At 40.6% G+C, this 18,807-nt stretch overlaps 1 protein-coding gene across 11 annotated transcripts in view; it reads left to right on the top strand.

The window, feature by feature from the left end:
* clcn3 (chloride channel 3) overlaps nt 1-18,807 on the top strand; it is a 129,693-nt gene that overhangs the window by 68,174 nt on the left and 42,712 nt on the right. For all 11 annotated transcript variants that reach the window (XM_048527451.1, XM_048527443.1, XM_048527444.1 and 8 more), the window contains one exon: nt 18,542-18,699. In XM_048527451.1, coding sequence (XP_048383408.1) covers nt 18,542-18,699 — 158 coding nt within the window. The remainder of the gene's footprint in view (nt 1-18,541; nt 18,700-18,807) is intronic.

The raw sequence follows: 18,807 nt of genomic DNA, 5'->3' as shown, positions 1-18,807 counted from the left end.
CCAGCATCTGCAGTTCCCATTATCACTAAGATCTAAAATGATATGTTTTGCTGTTGTTGGCTATATGCAGGTGAATCAATGAGATTATCACTTAAGATGTTTCTCCTCTCAGTACATTTCAAGTATCACCTCAGATTTGGCTTTCAAGTATGTGACTTGTGCAGGATCTTATGTTAACTTTCTGTACTTAGTACTCAATTGGTAAAGCTCATAAAATGTAGATTGGAGGCAGTGTTATAGAACAGTGTTACTGTTTCTTGATTTCAAAAATGGAACACAGTGTGTGTGCAAAAGGCTTGTAATTTGTTTGTAAGTGTTTCTAATTTCTCCTAATATATGATGGTGGCAATCGTCTGAATGTTTGACCATTGAAAGAGTGAAAATGATAATAACTTTGGATGTAGTGGTAAGAGACATGACTGACAATCCATTAATGATTGATTATGAAATTCTGGGAAAGATTATAGATTTCCCTGAGGTTATCTATTAATGTGGTGGTATGGAAGTAAAAGCACCTTTTACTGCTTTATTTGTAGAGGTTTTTCTTCGAGTTGCTTGCTAGCCAAATGTTTTCTCAATGGTTATTCAGAGCATTGCATAGTTCACTGGTATAGCCCAGAGGCCCGAGGAACAGTTTTTCCTTTGTTTTACATGATCTTATGATCACTTCTCCAGCATTCTGTGTTTATTTAAGGTCCGGCTTCAGTTTAACCATGGTGGCTACAGCTGAATATCCTGCCACTTCCTTGTGCGGAGTGAGCTCAAATTAGGCAACTGCTGCCCATGTAATCAAAACATTTTTATCTGAAAATATGTTGAGGATTAAAAGTGGGATTGTTATGCTTGTGTTATTGCAGACCTCAGAACTTTCGTAACTGTTCATGGATAATGAATCAACAAAGCTAAACTGTTACACTCTAAAGATGCAGCAATAAGTCTGTTGGGAATAAAGTATGAAAGATGAGAACAAACCTCAACAGGAATTGAAAGCAATTAGCCATACATTGGAAAGAAGGGGAACGAAATTACATTAACAACACAGTTTTTACACCTTGATATACTGGATGCTTTACTGCCACAAAAGACAAGGATTTAAGGAGTTAATCACAGGAGAGCTGTGTCTTCAAATGGAAAATTAAGCTAAATGTAACAAGGAATAAAGAAGCTACTTCTGATAAGGAAGCAAGCTGTAGTCTCCAAGACTCTGAAAATAATTAATAATTTGGATGAAAGGACTTTAAGAAATCATAATAGGTCACCTCATAAACCTGAAGGATGAAAATTTATGTAAGACTCAAACAGCAGAACTCTGGGGAACAACTTTGCATAAGGATCAAACCCTGGGCACTTCTGGAGGCAGACCACTATTGGTTAAAATCCTGGCCAGACTCCATCATTAATCGGGTAATAGCCAAGTTGAGTTGTGAGGCTTAACTTGCTTACTTGTGGGCCTTATTTTGGTTGCTACATGCGGTAAAGTTTAAATCATTGTTTCAGTACTTGTTGTCTGTGAGATTTCTTAATAAGTAGTGAGTTAACGGTAACTTGTGGGGATTTACCCACAACATATTTCAATGAAGTGTGGCATTGATGAGAAGACATCTCAAATATCATGTACAAATATCATGGCCTATGTTCCGTCCTTATTTCAGGAAGGATGTCATTTTATTGGAAACAGTTCAGAGGAGATTCATTCTAATTCATTCATTGCAAGTTGTTTTATGAGGATAATGACAATGACAATTGGTCATTTTGGCATAAAAACCAATTAAAAGCACATTCCATTTTACTTCTAGTAAATCATAGCATTCTGTCAGCTTTCCTAAGTATTTGCTGTATCTGCACAAACATTACTGAATTCCAGAGGTGACATGAGAGTGACTGCGTTTAATGTCAAGTTTATATTTGACTGAATGTGACATCAAAGAGCCTTAGCGAAAACTAGAGTTAGTGGAAGTTAGGGAGCTCGCTCTCTGTTGGTTGAAATCACACGTGGAATATAGAAAGATGGTTGTTGTTGTTGGAGGACATCTCTGCAAGAGTTTATCAGGATAGCGTCCTAGGCCAAGCCACCTTCAGCTGCTTCATCAACATCCTTCTCTCCGTTACAATGTCAAAAGCAATCCATGTCAATATGCAGCAAGACCTTGACAATATCCAGCTTGGACTGAAAAGTGGCAGCATTTGCACCACACAAATGTCAGACAATGACTATTTCCAGTAAGAGACATCTAACCACTTTACATTCACTGAATTACCTATTATGAACATTGTGAGGTTTGCCATTAACAAGAAACTGAACTGGTTAGCCATCTTAATACAGTGGTTGCAAGTATAGTTCAGATGTGAGGAATTCTGAAGCGAGTAACATACCTCCTGACTCCCTAAAGCCTTTCCAACATCAACAAACCACAAGTCAGGAGTGTGACAACTTGAAGGACTTATACTGTCACCTCAAAACTCCCCTCCAATCCGTTAACTATTCTGACTTGGAAATAAATGACTATTCCTTCAGGGTCAAAATCCTGGAATTTCCTCCCTTTATGGTATCCTGGGTCAACCCATGGCCTTTCAAAAGGGCATCTCCCAACTACTTTCTCAAGGGCAAATAAAAATGGGTAATGAATACTGGCCTAGCCAGCGACTGTCACATCCCCTGAATAAAAAAAATAGTTTGGACAAGCTGGTCTACTTTACGCAAGAGTTTGCCAGATTGAGGGATGACTTGATTGTGTATGTAAGATTCTGAATGGTATTGACAAAGTGAATATGGAGAGGTTGTTTCTTCTTGTGGGTCACTCCAAAACAAGGGGCACCTCATTAAAATTGTATGTTGCCATTTCAGGACAGTGATGGTGAAAAGTCTTTTCTCTCAGAGATCAGAGAGACCATGGAACTCTGCCTCAGAAAGCAGTGGATTAGATGTCATTGAAAAGATGTTAGGACACAGGTAGGAGGCTGAAGATAAGGAGTGGTGGTGGGTATTTCAGTCATGATGTAACTAAGCCAGGTTAAAACCCCTGTGTTCTTCAGCTGAATCTCGCAGGTCCGTTAACAGCAAGGCACTGGTGGCTGTAGGTTGAGCTCCATTCCAGGGGTCAGACTCAGTGCTCATGCTGCCTGCTCCTCATAAGGGGCTCATTTACCGACCCTCCAGCAGAGTTTTACCAAATAAATTGAAGATGTTAGAAATATTTCGACCTTGCGAGGGTTCAGAGTGAATTGCGGAGCTGATGGAAATTTTAAGAATCTGACCAAACGAAAATCAAAACTTGGTCAAACAATTACATTACATTCCTGGATTTTTTTCAACTTCACTTCTACCTTTGGCAAAGAGACCACAACAACAACAGCATTTGAAGACTCAGGCAATAACTACCATTTCAAGATAACTAATAATTTGCATAATTGTTGTGGTCATGCATGTATGACTGCCTGTTGCCCTTTTGAGAACCAATAAAGCAAATGAAAATAGGGCTGTTTCTCAACCCAGATGTCATAGTCGTTAGCAAATTCTGTTCGAAGCAATAGTGAGTTAATCATTCACTATTAAGTTTGCTGCAGCAAAGCATGAAATTAGTTAATAACTTGAGTAGTTTCTCAAAACAATAAAATTAAGAATAAGGCCAACATCAATCATAGCTCATTCTTATTGAGCAATATAACTTGTTTTACTGCATTTATTGTGCTGCAGTAATATCTGGTTTCTATAAACTAGAGTTCAATTCCATAGCTGACTTGTTTGCATCCTCTATTTTTTTTGCTCTATTTGAGATCCAAGGCACAATGGTGTGAAAGCATTTTTAAAATGCTAATTCTGATTACAGGAATTCCAAATCATAGGAAATATAGTTTTTCAACTTGCAGTGCTTTGTTCTCCATGTGTTTGTAGACCTATCACAGACTAAATATGAATTAACATAGAATAAACACAGTGTGGATCTGGAGCAACACAGCAGGTTAAGCAGCATCAGAGAAGCAGGAAAGTTGACATTTTGGGTCGGACCCTTTTTCTCTTCTGTTTCTCCAGCTCCACACTGTTCTGTCTGTCTCCAATATCTGCGGTTCTTGCTATCTCCTTAATGTAGGATTATTTTTAAACGATGCCCCTGAATCTAAATTCTCCAGTGAGGAAGCATCCTTTCGGCATCCACCCGATCAAGTTCCCTTAGGATCTTGTATATTTCAATTTAGTCATCTCTGATTCATCTAAACTCCAGAGAAAACAGGCCCAACCTGTCTAGCATTTCTTCATAGGGCAACCTTCCTATTCCAGATATTAGTCTAGTAAACGCTTCTCTGAACTGCTTCCAGCTGGTGTTTGTGGTTATGTGTTAATGGCTATCAAAATGTTAATGCTGGAAATTGTATTGCCCGAGTTGCGAGCCTGGGGCTCACCTACTCCATTTGCTTTTCTTTTCATTTCTTTAATTTTTCTCTCCCTTTTCCGTTTTTTAAATTTCCTCTATTTTCAATTTACTTACCTCTTGGGAAGAGCTCGGTCCTGGCGACAGCATCAGCAGTGATGAGTAGGCCCGCCAGCGAGGATCATGGCAGCAATGTGGAGGCAAGTTCAGGTTCCCAGTAGCTTCCGTCAAGGCGGTCCTAGTGTTGACGCAACACCTAGTTCAGGCTTCGGGTGAGAAAGGGGGTTCCGGGAGGCTGCAGCAATGAAATGGACCAGGCCCTTTCTCACGGCTGCTTTGGTGCAGCTGAAGATGAGGCCTTTTGGCATCCTAGGGAGGGCAAGAGAGGCAGTAGCAGCAGTTGTCGCCTCCTTGGGATGACCGAGCTCAGCACATAGGGGCCAGCTTTTAGGGAATTTATGATGACAGTGATTGTGGATCCGTGGTGAATGATGGCATCATGGTGGGATCAGACCAGGACTCAAGGTGGTGGAGGCAGCATTGGCTTTCAACAGCAGAGCAGCCTCTGCGGTGACGGCGAAGGCAACATCTGTGATTAGCAGTGTGATAGGCCGAAATTGACATTCCAGGTGGATTGACAGGAGAGGTGGCTACCTTGGCGGCGGCATGTAGGCTGGGTTTGGGAATTTTCGGAATGGACTGTGCGAGGAAAGCATGACAAAGGGGAGGAAATCAAGCCTGTGGGAAGTGCGGTCCCAGTCGGCTAAACACTTATGAAAGACTGTAATGTTTGACTTTTAGCTTTATTTCTTTGTTCTTCCACTTTAATCCTAAGAATTACTAAAATGTTCAACTTTTAACTTTGTACTTGCCTTCTACCTTGTTCTTATGATTCTGTACCTAGGTGCTAGTACCTAAGATCGCACTTTGGTTGGTGAGATTGTATACTTTTCGCTGTATTCCTGTACTTTTGTACTTGAGTACATGTGGCATTAAAAAGTCTAAGTCTAAATCTGCAAGTTGCAAGTCTCGAAGAAACAGTTGGACTTTCAATTATTTTTATGGTGCTTATTTTACATAAATATAACCAGCCATTTCTCATTGTAAGCCTGGCTGTTATCCAGAGGTTGCTGCAGACTAGTATTGGCTCCTTCATTACCAAAACCGTTCTGAGTTGTGTTGAATTTAATTTGATGATGTTTCATGCTTATATTATTGTTTGGAAATTTGGGTTGCAATATGAACAGAGCATGGATAGTTATGGGATAACAAAGTGTGGGGCTGGATGAACACAGCAGGCCAAGCAGCGTCTTAGAAGCACAAAAGCTGACGTTTCGGGTCTAGACCCTTCTTCAGAAAAATCAAAAAAGACCCTTTTTCTGATGAAGGTTCTAGGCCTGAAACATCAGCTTTTGTGCTCCTAAGATGCTGCTTGGCCTGCTGTGTTCATCCAGCCCCACACTTTGTTATCTTGGATCCTCTAGCATCTGCAGTTCCCATTATCTCTGATCATGGATAGTTAAAAGTTTGATTTGTGTTTCTATTTGATGTGTGATAAAAAGAGACAAAAGTTAGTTTGAGATAGATTCTCCAGCATCTGCAGTTCCTGCTGAGATAAGTTGTAGAGCTGGATGAACACAGCAGGCCAAGCAGCATCAGAGGAGCAGGAAGGCTGACGTTTCAGGCTAGACCCTTCTCTTCAGAGGGAGGGGGGTAACTTCTTCAGGGTAGGCATCCTTAGAAGAGGCTTCACGGGAGGGTTAAGATTGTTTCAGAGGTAGCAGGAACTGCAGATGCTGGAGAATCTGAGATAACAGATTTTGGGTCTAGTCCTGAAGCGTCAGCTTTCCTGCTCCTCTGATGTTGCTTGGCCTGCTGTGTTCATGCAGCACTACACCTTGTTATCTAAAATTTAGTTTAAATTTTGATTGAGTGTTCTGCAGTGTTGTCTGGAAATAAGTTTGTCAATTTAAATGAGAGTGTTAAAAACCCTTCAGGTGAATTGTTTAGAAACAGAAGGGGGAAAAATTTGGCTGGTACCTCGCAGCAAGGTACCTTGTGATGCAGGGAGACAGGTGCATACACAAGTCCTTTAAATAAACAATCATGAAGAATGTCAACCATTATGCAGGTTTCTTTCACATAAAGAAGGAAGACATTCAGAAAGAAATGGATGTAACATAAGCAGTGCTTTTAATAACTTCCAGAACTGTCAGGGCAAGTGAAAAATGTCCTGGGTCACTTAATGTCAGGAAGGGAAATGGTGCAGTGCTGCAGCACGGTGCCACAGTGGTTAGCACTGCTGCCACACAGCACCAGGGACCCGGGTTCGATTCCAGCCTCGCCGACTGTGTGGAGTTTGCACATTCTCCCCGTGCCTGCGTGGGTTTCCTCCAGATGCTCCGATTTCCTCCCACAGTACGAGGATGTGCAGGTTAGGTGGATTGGCCATGCTAAATTGCCCGTAGTGTTCAGGGAGGTGTCGATTAGGTGGGTTATAGGGGAATGGATCTGGGCGGGATGCTCTGAAGTTCAGTGTGGACTTGGACCGAAGGGCCTTTGTCAATACTGTAGGAATTCTATGATTCTATGAAAAGGCCCAGAAACAGAAGGTTTTTAAGAAGAATTTAAGAAATCCACATTAAGAAATAATTCACCTGTAGTAAGAATTTCGTTATCTAGAACTAAAATTGTGATTAATTATATACTGAAGTTTACTAAAAAGAAACAATTACAACCTACCGGGTAAACAAAGAACTTAAAAAAAGAAACAGGGTTAATCTTCATGTTGGCGTGAGTATCTGGAAATTGTGATTTTAAAAAATAGAAGCACTCAATCTTAAATTTTTGATATTTCTGATAAGATTATTTCAGAGTGCTCTTGTAGAGTTTAATAAACTCTTTTCCCCTCCTTTTATGCTATAAAATTCTCAGATATTTTGAAGTAGATTGAGTTTCTCAACCATATTTGGCTGAAACCTCAATTTGCACTCATCAGCATGTGATGAATTTTCATGGACACCTGGCCTCAAGGGATTCACTGCATAATCTTGTCCACCAAAAATTCAAACTCTGACTATGCAAATATGACATGCCCGCCTGACAGGGTGGGCTCCTTTGTTCAAACTCTAGTGAGTATAAACATTTTAGTTAATCTGGCTCCTTCAAAAACAGATTGTTTCTTTGTGTGAACATTTAGAGTGGAAGTGGTGTAGCCTCACTGGGTTAACCAGTTCAAGGGTCTAGGCCTGAAACGCCAATCTTCCTGCTCCTATGCTGCTGCTTGGCCTGCTGTGTTCATCCAGCTCTACACCTTGCTACCTCTTGCAGTTAAACACTGACATTTTTAGGGATGAAGCCTCACTAGATCAACAAGTTTGTTCAAGAGAGGCAGCCACACTAATGCCTGCAAATTGGGTAAGCCAGGCTGAATTTTTTTGTAGATGGTGTTTCAGCATTGGACTGTCAGTTGTATACATTTTCCTGGTTCTTTTGACTGGTCAGTGAGCACAATTGGAATACTGTGAACAATTTTTGGCTCCTTATCCAAAAAAACCCCAACATTGTAGAGGGTTTTGTATACTTACTTTTTTCTGATGAAGGGTCTAGGTCCGAAATGTCAGCTTTTATGCTCCTCTGATGCTGCTTGGCTTGCTGTGTTCATCCAGCTCCACACTTTTATTATCTCTACCAACATTAGGTAGTCCACACAAAGTTCACTAGGCTGATACCAGGTATGGAGAAGTCATATGAGGAGGTGTTGAATAGTTGGGTCCATACCTTTTGGAATTTAGAAGAATAAGAGGTGATCTTGCTGAAATGTGCAAGATTCTTTGAGGACTTGAGAGGGTAGATACAGAAAGATTGTTTTCCCTTGTTGGAGATTTGAGGACTGGGGCATAACTTCAAGTGAGAGATCACACATTTAAGACAGAGATGAGTAATTTCTTCTCTTGAGCATTGTACATTTATGAATTCTTCACTGCAAAAGCTTTTGAGACTGGGTGGTTAAGTATAATCAAGACTTAAAGAGACAGACTTTAAAAAACTGTCAGGGAATCCTCGGTTAATAGAGAAAAGACAAGGAAGTGGAGTTGAGGATTGTCAGATCAGCCATGATTTCACTGAATGACAATGCGGTTATGATGGACTAAATGGACTACTTCTGTCCCTTTTGTCTGCGGTCCTATGATGGTTTGCGAGCTGCTGAGTGTCGTATCTCCTTATGATTTTAACTGTGAACCCTGGCAGGTAGCTTAGGGACCACAACAGTTTGGGGCCAGTAGTCCTATATAGTGAACTGCAATGAAGTAACAGACGTTGTTTGCACTTGAAGCATTTGGTAGAGATGCCTGGCAATCAGTATTCTGTGTGACAGTCCTTTGTAGTAGCAAGCTTTACAATGCAAGCTTACATTCATTGTAACATGAAGCAGTGAATAATCACTAATCCTCTTGTGGCGCTGGAATCAGGTTCTTTCAGCCACAGATGCTGACATTGGCATCCACCTGTTTCCAGCTGCCTTCATCAGTCACAATATTGGCTTGTTGTAAGCAATTGAGACAGAACTTTCCTTCAAATTTACTGGAATTCTGTGAAGATATTGTGAGCATGGTGGACAACAAGGAACCAGTAGATGTGGTGTATCTACATTTCCAAAAGACATTCGACAATGTGTCTCACAAAAGGCTGCTGCATAAGATAAAGGTGTATGGCGTTACAGGCAGTGTATTAGCATGGATAGAGGATTGGTTAACTAACAGGAAGCAGAGAGTTGGCAATCAGTGACCCGAGGTGTGCCTCAGGCATCAATGCTGGGACCCCAATTGTCTACTATGTACATAAATGATTTGGAGTTGGGGACCACGTGTAATATGTCAAAGTTTGCAGATGACACTAAGATGAGTGGGAGACCAAAATGTACAGAGGGCTCTGAAGGTTTGCAGAGAGATATAGATAGTTTGAGTGGGCAAAGGTCTGGCAGATGGAGCACAGTGTTGATAAATGTGAAGTTATCCATTTTGGTAGGGATAACCGTAAAAAGGACTATTATTTGAACAGTAAAAAATTGCAGCATGCTGCTGTGCAGAGGGACCTGAATGTTCTTGTGCTTGCAGAATTGCAATTGGTGATTGCAGAAGGTTGGTTTGCAGGTGCAATAGGTAATTAAGAAGGTAAATGGAATTTTGTCCTTCATTGCTAGGCATAGCTTCAAAATTAGGGGGAGCAGAATTAGAACTGAATTGAGGAGGAACGTCGTCAGCCAAAGGATTGTGAATCTTTGGAATTTCCTGCTTAGTGAAGTGGTTGAGGTTTCCTCCTTGAATGTTTTTAAAGCTAAGATAGGTAATTTTTTGAACAGTAAACGAATTAAGGGTTATGCTGAGAGGGTGGTTAAGTGGATCTGAGGACACCGAGAAGATCAGCCATGATCTTATTCATGGTGGAGCAATGGTGAAGTGCCAGATGGCCAACGCCTCCTCCTTTTCTTATGTTTTTATGTTTTCCCTGGACAGTCTTCAGGAAGATACCTAGTGAAGTGTTGTTAAAGCATTACAGAGCTATATCTTATCTGTGACATCTCCAGACGTGAATGGGGTTGATAAGCAAAAATATTCTTAGTTTGCAGAGAGTGAAGTGCTGCCTGATTGGCTTTTCAACGTGGCACCATGCAGTTGTCACTTTGAAAGGTTCCGGCAGGTTTCAGAACTTCCTGCCTGCCTACCCATAATAATTTGCTTGCATATGTAATCATCTGTAATATGTAACAGGTGTAAATCATATGTAAACCATACATAAATATGTAAACATAATCATCCACGAGTAGATGTTCCTCCTGTGTTTCTGCCAGCCTCCACTCTTGGCTAATAAAGAAAACCCACTTTGTCTGCAGAACCTTCTTCCAGTATCTGAATTTATTGCACCCTTGAGACACAATTACAGAACATATTTCAGCTTTTGTAAATGTTATGGTGCATAAGGGAAAGCTTGTGAAAATGACAAAAGCTTACTCGAATTATTCAGTTATTTTTGGCATGGAAGATGGTCATTTGGTCATCAAGTCCACAGAGCAACCTAGTCATTTTGTATTCTGCTGCTTGGTCCTTGTAGCTTTGCATGTTTATTTCCCGAGATCCTAGCTAAGCACTGTCTCAATATTGCATATTCTGCCTTCTTCAAAGATCATTGCACCTGCACCCTTAGGTATCTCTTCTTCACATTTTTTAGAATTGTTCCATTAAGGCTGTATTATGTCCCTGTGACCTTCGGCCAACCTGTATCACGTTACTTTTCCGGTATTGAATTCTGGTTTGATGTCGTAGAGTCATTCAAATCAAGTGGCTAAGCTTTTGTCAGTATAAATTGAGAGAGAAGACCGTTATACTAGAAAAAAACACAATTACTGCATTGTTAGTAGGTCATAGAGAAAATCAACCTGGACAGGTTTGAGCAAAAGATTATGCTTTACTAAAATTGGATTTGTGATGTGCTGGGAGCCATGATGGTGGCAGTGGAAATGCCTGTTGTAATGGAATTTCCAGTAGTCTTCAATTTTTGCCATTTATGAGTCTTTCTTTTCCTCAGATATTCTTTATTGTGGTTGTTTGTGATCTTTAGGGATTAGACCTTATTTGGTGGTTCATTTGAAGTGAGTTAGGAGAATAATATTGAAGGAAGACAATTGCTTTTAAAAATTCCAGCGTTGATTTTGCCCTCTATTTCATGCAATCAGCACACCTGTTCTTGCTGTACATTCTAACCTAATAATTAGTTGGATCCCTATGCTGTCTGTTAATTTAGTACGAAATTATCTATTTCAATCTATTACACACCCCCTGTTGTTAGTTACTGACAGTCCCCATTAACAACTATTCACCCTTCTCGCCTGATGGTTAGCAACTCCTTTGTCTGTCCAACTGTCTTTCTCTCTCTTCGGGCTCTATCCTATCGTTTACTCCCTACCCCACCCATCTCCCTATTTTCTGCATATAAACTGACGTTTTCCCAGCCACCATCAATTCTGAGGAAACCAGACCCAAAACGTTAACTCTATTTTCTACTTCACAGATGCTGCCAGACCTGCTGAGCTTTTCCAGCAACTTTGTTTTTATGTCTGAGAAGATGTTAGTCTTCCTCCTACTTAAGCATAGACTAGAACCGTTTTTAATTACTTCGCAATTTTGTTATCTAATGTTTTGGAAAACAAAATCCGAAATAACAACAGCCTTCATTCGAGATGATCTTTATGACTTATGCCTGAAGTTACCACCAGCAATTGTTCTTGTTTCCCTTTGTATCTCTTTTAAAGGATTTCACTAGAAATAAAGAATCATTTTTGTCATATTGTTTGTCATATATTATATTTTTAAATGTAGATTTGTTTGAAAGAAAAAGTTAAGGTGCTCAAATGAATAGCCTTGTTGTTTCACTAGAGTGTTGTTTTATCACTGTTTGTTTGTCTTAGAGTACAGAGTAGTATTGCACAGAAGAATTTTACTTTTTTTTAATTCATTCACTCATGGGATGTTGCTGGCTGAGTCAGCATTCATGGGCACCCTCAACCCAGCTGCCCTGAAGTACATGCTGCTATGCTGCACAGTAGAGATTTTATTCTATTCTGTGATTCTCATGCTTTTGTCTATTTCAGTGCGTAGACATGTTCCTTTTCTGTGCAGGGGGTTTGTCTCTATAAATAAATGTAGCATCCAGAAAGCAGAAGTCAACCATGTTGTGAACTTGACTGATTGGCTGTGTTGTGTTGTGTTGAAGTGATTGTTATTACAATCCTTAGTACACAAGATTTGGATAGTCCCTGCAGAACAATTACAGAATCGCACCAAACATTAGGTCATTAAGTGTGAAGCTGGATGAGCACAGCAGGCCAAGCACCATCTCCATCCAAGCTGACGTTTCGGGCCTAGACCCTTCATCAGAAAGGGGGATGGGGTGAGGGTTCTGGAACCCGGTGTGGCTTCCTCTATATTGGGGAAACCAAGCAGAGGCTTGGGGACCGCTTTGCAGAACACCTCCGCTCGGTTCGCAATAAACAACTGCACCTCCCAGTCGCAAACCATTTCCACTCCCCCTCCCATTCTTTAGATGACATGTCCATCATGGGCCTCCTACAGTGGCACAATGATGCCACCCGAAGGTTGCAGGAACAGCAACTCATATTCCACTTGGGAACCCTGCAGCCCAATGGTATCAATGTGGACTTCACCAGCTTCAAGATCTCCCCTTCCCCCACCGCATCCCAAAACCAGCCCAGTTCGTCCCCTCCCCCCCACTGCACCACACAACCAGCCCAGCTCTTCCCCTCCACCCACTGCATCCCAAAACCAGTCCAACCTGTCTCTGCCTCCCTAACCTGTTCTTCCTCTCACCTATCCCTTCCTCCCACCCCCAAGCCGCACCTCCATCTCCTACCCACTAACCTTATCCCACCTCCTTGACCTGTCCATCTTCCCTGGACTGACCTATCCCCTCCCCACCTCCCCACCTATACTCTCCTCTCCACCTATCTTCTTTTTTCTCCATCTTCGGTCCGCCTCCCCCTCTCTCCCTATTTATTCCAGAACCCTCAACCCATCCCCCTGTCTGATGAAGGGTCTAGGCCCGAAACGTCAGCTTTTGTGCTCCTGAGATGCTGCTTGGCCTGCTGTGCTCATCAAGCTTCACACTTTATTATTGTGGTTAAATGTTGCTTTTCTATGTTCTGATAAAGAAGGAAGGAGAATCAGTGTTGTGCACATTTGTTTATTATCTGTGCCATTGTCTCCATTACTATCCTATGCTGTTTTGTTTCTATATTGTGTTTTCTGTAATATGAGATGGTCATTAAGTTACATAGCTCAAAGCCTGCTGCCCGCCTGATTGTCAGCAACAGTTACTTCGTTGTTTCATGGCAGATGAATTTTGCTGTCAAGGTCAGCATTTATTGCCCTTCCCATCTTAAATCACTGTAGTTAGTTTTGTATAGATATACTCAAACGTCCTGTTGCAACGAGTCTTTCAGAATTTAGATCTTTTGTTAAAAGATAGAAACAGCAATATATTTCCAAGTCTATTTGAAAATGATAGTGTACCCATCTCCATACATCTGTTGCGCCTGTACTTCTAGGTCATAAGATCACAGGTTTCAAATGTGTTTTGATGAGCTTTTGCAATACTATTTGTATATACTACATACTTCTCTCACTGTGTATCTGGTAGAGAGAGTGAATACTTAACTTGCTGGCTGTGGTGCCTCTCAAGTGAGCTGCTTTGTTGTGGATGGTGTTGACCAAGTGACTTTGGAGCTGCATTCGTTCAGGCAAATGGAGAGTATGCCATTGCACTCCCATCTTGCGTTATAGCAAATGAGTTACTCTGACCTTGTCATGTCATCACAGCATTCACATGGCTGGTCCATTTAAGTTGCTTGTAAATGATAATCCTCGGGAGATCGATGTTCGGAGTGTCACAATGATAATGTTTTTGTATGTTAAGGGGAGCTGGTTATATTTTCTCTTTTTAGAGATGATTGTTGTTTGACATTTATGTGCTGTGAATGTTATTTCATGTTTATCAGTCCATACCTGAGCCTTGTCCAGGTTAAATTGCACGTGGGCATCGTATCAGTCGCTGCAAATGGTCCTGAACAGGGTGCAATCATCAATAAACATCCTTAACTCTGCCTATCCCTTGATAATAAAGTAAATGATGAAACAGGGAAAGATTGTTGGGCCTAGGATACAGCAGTGTTTTTCCTGAGATGGTTGGCTTTCAACAACCATAACTATTTTTCTTTGTGCTAGGTTTAACTTGAACCATTGGGGAGAGCTTTTCCCAGGTTCCCTTAACTCAAATTTTCCAAAGGCTCCTTGATGCCAAACTTGGAGAAATTTGCTTTGATTTCAAGGGAGTCAAGCTGTAATTGTACTAACCTCCACCACTTCCTCTGGCAGCTCATCCATACATGCCCTACCCTCTGCATGGAAAAAGGTACCCCTTAGATCCTTTTTAACTCTTTTCCTTTTCACCTTAAGCCTTTTCACCGTCTAGTTTTGGACTCCCCCATCCTGGGAAAAAGACGTTGGCCAATCATCCTAACCATGTCGCTCATGATGCTATAAGCCCCTATAAGTTAACCTCTCAGCCTCCGATATGCCAGGGCAAATAGCCCTAGTCTGTTCAGCTTCTACCTATAGTTCCAACCCTCCAACCTTGGCAACATACTTTCAGAGTTTTTCTGAACCCTTTCAAGTTTCACAGCATTCTTCCTGTAGCAGGGAGACCAGAATTGAATGCAGTATTCCCAAAGTGGAGAGCCTCAACATGCCCTCCTAACTCCTAAACTCAATGCACCTACCAATAAAAATAAGCATAGTGAGCACTACCTTCATTATTCTATTAACCTGTGACTCTACTTTCAAGAAACTGTGAACTTGCAACCCAAGGTTTCTTTGTTCAGCAAGTCTCCCCAAGACTCTACCATTAACTGTAAAAGTCCTGCCCTGATTCTCTTTCCAAAATGTAGCACCGCGCATTTATCTAAATCAAACTCCATTTGCCACTTGTTGGCCCATTAGCCCATCTGATCAAGATCCCATTGTACTCTATGGTAACTAAACAACTTTGCCAACCACCATGCCTCCAATTGCAGAGTCATCTGCAGACTTACTAACCAATCCTCCTGTGTTCACATCCCAATCATTTATATAAATGACCATAAGCAGTGGACCCAGCGCCAATCCTTATGGCATACTGCTGGTCATAGACCTCCAGTGTGAAAAACAACCCTCTACCACCATCCTCTGCCTTCTACCTTTGAACCAGTTCTGTGCCCAAGTACCTACTTCTCCCTGTATTCTGTGTGATCTAACATTGCTAACCAGTCCACCAAGAGGAACCTTGTTGAACATTTTACTGAAGTCCATATAGATCACATCCACCGCCCAGCCCACATTAATCTTCTTCATTACTTCAAGAACTCAAGTTCGTGAGACAAGATTTCCCATGCACAAAGCCATGTTGACTATCCATAATCAGTCCTTGCCTTTCCAAATATACATAAATCCTGTCCCTCCAGATTCCCTTTAACAACTTTCCTACCACCAATGTCAGGCTCACCAATCTATAGTTCCTGGCATTTCCTTGCCACCTTTCTTAAATAGTCGCATAACATTAGCCAAGTCCAGTCTTCCAGCACCTTACCTGTGGCTGTCCTGTGGCTGTCGATGATACAAATCCTGGCTTGCCATTTAATTATCCAGAACCATTAGGAAATGTGGCATGACTACAGAGCTTAAATCTGAGCTCTTGGTAATGGAGTCGCATTGCACATCCATGAAACAGCCTTCAAAACAGCAGAGATTTGGAAAACAACTGGATAGATAAAATCAAAAGTGATTTCAGAAGCAATTTTACGCCATATATTTAGCATTGTGTAAAACTACAAAATGTAAAATTTAGCAGCAGAAGCTCACCAAAGGGCTAAAATTTAAAAGTAAACAATTGTAATTTTTCTGTCAGAATCTTTCAGAAATTCCTGTCTACTTACAATGGTAGAATCACTGGTGACATCAAGAAATTAATCCAGATCTTGTAAATCTGTAAATAATGCTCTGAAGAAGGCTTGCAAAATCACTTACGTGCATATTTTTGTGAATTTATTTCCCTAATTCGTTTGAAAAGCCAATTCTGAAATTTCGGCTGAGGATCCTGGAACCGTTTGATCAAACTAAGTGTATTTGCATTGAACAGTGAATGCCACACACATTTTATTTGTGGTAGCCATGCCGTTACCAGGGATCGTATGGGATCCAGAGTTGCATTGCTGAACTGTGAGGGCATGCCAACCATATACCTTAGGATTTTTTTTCCCCTGTTTGAAAACATCTACCTGATTAAATTCAACATAAATAATTGAATAGTCAGTCACTCTTGAGTTGCTCAACTTGCTGCTGCATCAAAAAATGCTCTTGCCCACAATGTTGACTTTATTGCTTTGTTACCAGATTCAGGGTGAGTGGCAATAACATTTTCAGAGAAATGTTGTTGATTTCTAGAGTACCTGTAATTTGAGAGGCTTGACATTGTAAAGAGTCTGTGTTTTGAATTCTGCTTTGCCTTAAATTCAGCAGCAGCCATTCTAAGTTTTGAGAAGAAAACAGGAATCCAAAGACCAGAAATTTCAAAACAGCCTTAAACTGTTGAGGATGCTACATTGCAACACCATCTTGCTTTATTGGCCAATTCTATACACTTGCTGTGAAATCCAGGTTACTTGTTCACAAACTAACAAGTTTGAATAAGGCCATCATCATCTTTTCCATGAGAACTAGGGATGGGCAATAAATGTTAACAAAATTATTATATTCATTATGTGTTTAAGAGCACATTGTGATGAGAATCTCTGTTTTTCTATTTGGGGACATGATACTGCAAGTCGATATTAATTCTGCCTCTGGTTTCCTGGAAAGGTGGTGATACACTGCCCTTGTGAATTGTTCAGTTCTTTGTGATGACTCTTCCACAAATGAACAGTGATAATCTATCATTTGTGTTCAGTCAGAGCCACCTGAGTAATGTACTGCAAACAAAAGGACTTTTATTTTTTAAAGCTGTTGGGTAATATTTACCCAAAGGCATTGCAAAGTTTCTCTTAGTCAACACATGGACTGGAGCAATTCACTGAGTCAGCGTGCTACCATCACCTTCTCAAGGGTATCAAATGCCTTGCGAGCATGTCTATATCATGTGAATAAATCATTGCAAAATGCAATACATCTTATGTTCCTTCTGAATCAAGACTGAACTCAAGGACATTGCAGCTGCAAAGATACAGTAGACAGGTGTGTGTGGACAACAAGGTAGGAAGTGGAGTATAATGTGGGAAGTGTGAGGCTATTAATTTTGTCAGTAAGAATAGCACAACAATTTTTTTTAAGCAGAGAAGACTTGAGTGTACTTGTATAAGGAGCACAATGTTAACAAGTAAGTCGGAAGGCAAATGGCATGTTGGCCTTCATTTCAAGGGACGTTTCAAGAAGATTGTAACGATTGTAACGAGGTCAGCCAGGTGGACCTCATACGCTGTGAATTCCCTGATTGGGCCTGTTCATCTGGTTCAATCAGGGAGCCCTGGCTGACAGATGAAAATGGCAGTGTCAGACATCCTATTCGTTCTGAGAGTTGGCTCTGAGGGAGCTGGATCGTTGTCAAGGACTCTCCCCATATGAATAAAGGGTGACTTGATGATGGAATACCAGCCTCTGTGGAATTATTTCAAAAACTGGCTACAGTTGTGTAGGTCCTTGGAGCATACAACTGGAAAACTGTACACTGTTTTGATTACCATAACTAAGGCTATATTTGTAAAGAGTACAACAACTGTTAATCTGTGACAGGCCAAGTAAATTGAGCAAATGCCGTCTTGAATTTAAATCTATCAATCACGAAGTCAACAACATAACCTTGCTGACATCTACTATCCCAAGAACAAATTTCAAAAACCCAGTAAGACAGTTCGAGTCATGACTGAAATTATGCCACAGAAACCTGCTTTCGAGATTATTGAAGTCAGTACAGAGCTGCTACAGTTAGAGTTATCATTTCCAAAATTCTGGTTTAATACTATAAATTAGATGTTGCATTGCTTTTTTAAGTGTCCTTTTGATGCCCAAGGCGAAATTTAAATCTATAAGATCTGGCACATCAAGCTGTGATTGCCACTATTTTTCATCTATTTAGTCAGTGCCATGTGTTTGTTGTAATTTAGTTATTGTCGTGGATGTCTTGTGATCTCTTTCCTGCTGTACATGTTGTTAAAAATAGCTGTTGCTCCTACCACTCTTTGATACAATTTATCCTGTGTCCTCTCAGATAATTGGAAGAAGAAATAATAAAGTTGAGATAAACTTAAACCCTATGATGCTTGTAAAATGGGAACAATTTGTAGGTGGTTATGTTGTGTGCTTGCACTTGAGTTTTAAAAAGAAACAGTGGCGCTTGCAGGGTAACATGCTGCTCTGAATGAAATCTTTATAAAATGAAAAGAAATGTAAAGATCATTGTCAAGTCTATGTGATTATTCCAGGAAAAATGTTAATGATAAAGAATCTTCAAAAACAGGAGTGATGTAGGGCTTAAAACAAGTTTAACATAGTTTTTTCTTTGCTTTTATCTTAAAGGAGCCAATTATACAATGACAAATGGAGGTGGTATAAACAGCACAACGCATTTGTTGGATCTTTTGGATGAACCTATACCAGGTGTTGGCACATATGATGATTTTCACACCATTGACTGGGTGCGAGAGAAGTGCAAAGACCGAGAAAGGCACAGAAAGGTGAGTGCAGATAATGACTGTAGGCTCAATAATTTTGAAAACATGAAAGAACATAATCCTTGAAATCTGGAAGGTATAGAAATTTGACATATTTCCACTTAATCATTT

This window comes from Stegostoma tigrinum, chromosome 3 (assembly GCF_030684315.1).
Source record: "Stegostoma tigrinum isolate sSteTig4 chromosome 3, sSteTig4.hap1, whole genome shotgun sequence".
Classification (NCBI taxonomy): Eukaryota; Metazoa; Chordata; class Chondrichthyes; order Orectolobiformes; family Stegostomatidae; genus Stegostoma; species Stegostoma tigrinum.
Note: the sequence above shows the minus strand (reverse complement) of the source record. Positions and strands in the feature narration are given on the sequence as shown.